The sequence below is a fragment of the Piliocolobus tephrosceles genome, unplaced genomic scaffold, assembly GCF_002776525.5.
Source record: "Piliocolobus tephrosceles isolate RC106 unplaced genomic scaffold, ASM277652v3 unscaffolded_38721, whole genome shotgun sequence".
Taxonomy (NCBI): domain Eukaryota; kingdom Metazoa; phylum Chordata; class Mammalia; order Primates; family Cercopithecidae; genus Piliocolobus; species Piliocolobus tephrosceles.
Window position 1 is genome coordinate 1 of NW_022322889.1, and position 3,094 is coordinate 3,094.

General features: G+C 47.6%; 2 protein-coding genes across 2 annotated transcripts; both read right to left on the bottom strand.

Moving 5' to 3' along the window:
- Nucleotides 1-70: 70 nt before the first annotated feature.
- LOC113223104 (mucin-17-like) lies at nucleotides 71-1,021 on the bottom strand (the record flags this gene model as incomplete). The annotated part of the gene is made up of 1 exon (XM_026452674.1): nucleotides 71-1,021. A coding segment is annotated over exon 1 (951 nt), but the record flags the coding sequence as incomplete, so codon positions are not given.
- A 541-nt stretch (nucleotides 1,022-1,562) lies between these two features.
- Nucleotides 1,563-2,912, bottom strand: LOC113223103 (mucin-17-like; the record flags this gene model as incomplete). The annotated part of the gene is made up of 2 exons (XM_026452673.1): nucleotides 1,563-1,613; nucleotides 1,709-2,912. Coding segments are annotated over 2 exons (1,255 nt in total), but the record flags the coding sequence as incomplete, so codon positions are not given.
- Between the last annotated feature and the right edge of the window lie 182 nt (nucleotides 2,913-3,094).

Genomic DNA, 3,094 nt, shown 5'->3' on the forward strand with positions numbered 1-3,094 from the left:
TCGAAGTGGTCACAGATGTGCTGGTGTCACCAGGAGGTGTTGAAGGTGTGCTAGGATCAGAAATGGTCACCGATGTGGTGCTGACCGGCATAGTTGTTAATGGAGTGCTTCCTTCACTAGGAGTCGAGATTGGCATACTGGTACCTTCAGGAGTTGTAGGAGATGAACTGACTTGGATAGAAGTAGTCACAGGTGTGCTGGTGTCAACAGAAAGAGTTGAAAGGGTGCTTCCCTCGAAACTGGTCACACGTGTGGTGCTGACACGAATAGTTGTTATTGGGGTGCTTCCTTCACTAGGAGTAGAGATTGGCATTGTGGTGACTTCAGGAGTTGTAGGAGATGAACTGACGTCGGGAAAAGTGGTCACAGGTGTGCTGGTGTCAACAGAAGGTGTTGAAATGGTGCTGCCCTCAGAACTGGTCACAGGTGTGTTGCTGACAGGAATAGCTGTGAGTGGAGTGCTTCCTTCACTAGGAGTTGAGATTGGCATACTGTTACCTTCAGGAGTTGTAGGAGATGAACTGGCTTGGATAGAAGTAGTCAGAGGTGTGCTGGTGTCAACAAAAGGTGTTGAAAAGTTGCTACCCTGAGAAATGGTCACACCTGTGGTGCTGACAGGAATAGTTGTTAATGGAGTGCTTCCTTCACTAAGAGTTGAGTTTGGCATGGTGGTGACTTCAGAAGTTGTAGGAGATGAACTGACGTGGGTAGAAGTGGTTACAGGTGTGCTGGTTTGAACAGAAGGTGTTGAAAGGGTGTTACCCTGAGAACTTGTCACACGTGTGGTGCTGACAGGAATTGTTGTTAATTGAGTTCTTCTGTCACTAGGAGTCGAGGTTGGAATACTGGTACCTTCAGGAATTGTAGTAGATGTAGTGATGTGGATAGAAGTTTTCACAGGTGTGCTGGTGTCAACAGGAGGTGTTGAAAGAGTGCTACCCCCAGAACTGATCACACGTGTGGTGCTGACAGGAATAGTTGTTAATGGACTGCTTCCTCTACTAGGAGTAGAGATTAGCATGGTGGTAACTTCTGGAGTTTTAGGAGATGAACTGACTTGGGTAGAAGTGGTCACAGGTGTGCTGGTGTCAACAGACGGTGTTGAAAGGGTTCTGCGCTCAGAACTGGTCACACGTGTGGTGCTGACAGGAATGTTTGTTAATGGAGTGCTTCCTTCACTAGGAGTTGAGATTGGCATGGTGGTGACTTCAGGTGTTGTAGGAGATGAACTGAGTTGGGTAGAATTGGTCACAGGTGTGCTGGTGTCAACAGAAGTTGTTGAAGGGGTGATGCCCTCAGAACTTGTCACATGTGTGTTGCTGAAGGAACTAGTTGTTAATGGAGTGCTCCCTTCACTAGGACTGGAGATTGGCATACTGGTATGTTCAGGAGTTGTAGGAGATGAACTGAGTTGGGTAGAAGTGATCACAGGTGTGCTGGTGTCAACGGAAGGTGTTGAAAGGGTGCTGCCCTCAGAACTGGTCACACGTGTGGTGCTGACAGGAAAAGTTGTTAATGGAGTGCTTCCTTCACCAGGAGTCGAGATTGGCATAATGGTACCTTCAGGAGTTGTAGGAGATGAACTGACTTGGATAGAAGTGGTCACAGGTGTGCTGGGGTCAACAGAAGGTGTTGAAGAGGTGCTACCCTCAGAACTGGTCACAGGCATGGTGCTGCCAGAACTAGTTGTTAATGGAGTGCTTCGTACACTAGGAGTTGAGATTAGCATGCTGGTGACTTCATGTGTTCTAGGAGATGAATTGTCTTGGATAGAAGTGGTCACAGGTGTGCTGGTGTCAATGGAAGGTGTTGAAAGGGTTCTGCCCTCAGAACTGGTCACACGTGTGGTGGTGACAGGAATGGTTGTTAATGAAGTGCTTCCTTCACTAGGAGGCAAGATTGGCATGGTGGTGACTTCAGGAGTTGTAGGAGATGAACTGACTTGGTTAGAAGTTGGTACAGGTGTGCTGCTGTCAACAGAAATTGTTGAAGGGGTGCTACCCTCAGAACTGGTCACACGTGTGGTGCTCACAGAACTAGTTGTTAATGTAGTGCTTCGTGCACTAGGAGTTGAGATTGACATGGTGGTGACTTCATGAGTTGTAGGAGATGAACTGACTTGGGTAAAAGTGGTCACAGGTGTGCTGGTGTCAACAGAAGGTGTTGAAAGGGTTCTGCCCCCAGAACTTGTCACATGTGTGGTGCTGACAGCAATGGTTGTTAATGGAGTGCTTCCTTCACTAGAAGTCCAGATTGGCATGGTGGTGACTTCAGGAGTTTTAGGAGATGAACTGACTTGGGTAGAACTGGTCACAGGTGTGCTAGTGTCAACAGAAGGTGTTGAAACGGTGCTACCCTCAGAACTGGTCACACGCTTGGTGCTGACAGGAATAGTTGTTAATGGAGTGCTTCGTACAGTAGGAGTTGAGATTTGCATGGTGGTGACTTCAGGAGTTATAGGAGAAGTACTGACTTGGGTTGAAATGGTCACACGTGTGCTGGTGTCAACAGGACGTGTTGAAGGTGTGCTAGGATGAGAAATGGTCACCGATGTGGTGCTGACAGGCATAATTGTTAATGGTGTGCTTCCTTCACTAAGAGTTGAGATTGGCATACTTGTAGCTTGAGGAGTTGTAGGAGATGAACTTTCCTGGATAGAAGTGGTCACAGTTGTGCTGATGTCAACAGAATTTGTTGAAAGGGTGCTGTCCTCAGAACTGGTCACACGTGTGGTGCTGACAGGAATAGTTGTTAATGGAGTGCTTCCTTCACTAGGAGTCGAGATTGGCATACTTGTACCTTCAGGAATTGTAGGAGTTGAACTGACTTGGGTAGAGGTGGTCACAGGTGTGCTGGTGTCAACAAAAGTTGTTGAAAGGGTGCTGCCCTCAGAACTGGTCACAAGTGTGGTGCTGAGAGGAATAGTTTTTAATGGAGTGCTTCCTTCACTAGGAGTAGGGATTAGCATGGTGGTGACTTCAGGATTTGTAGGAGATGAACTGACTTGGTTAGAAGTGGTCACAGGTGTGCTGGTGTCAGCAGGAGGTGTTGAAGGTGTGCTAGGATCAGAAATGGTCACCGATGTGGTGCTGAC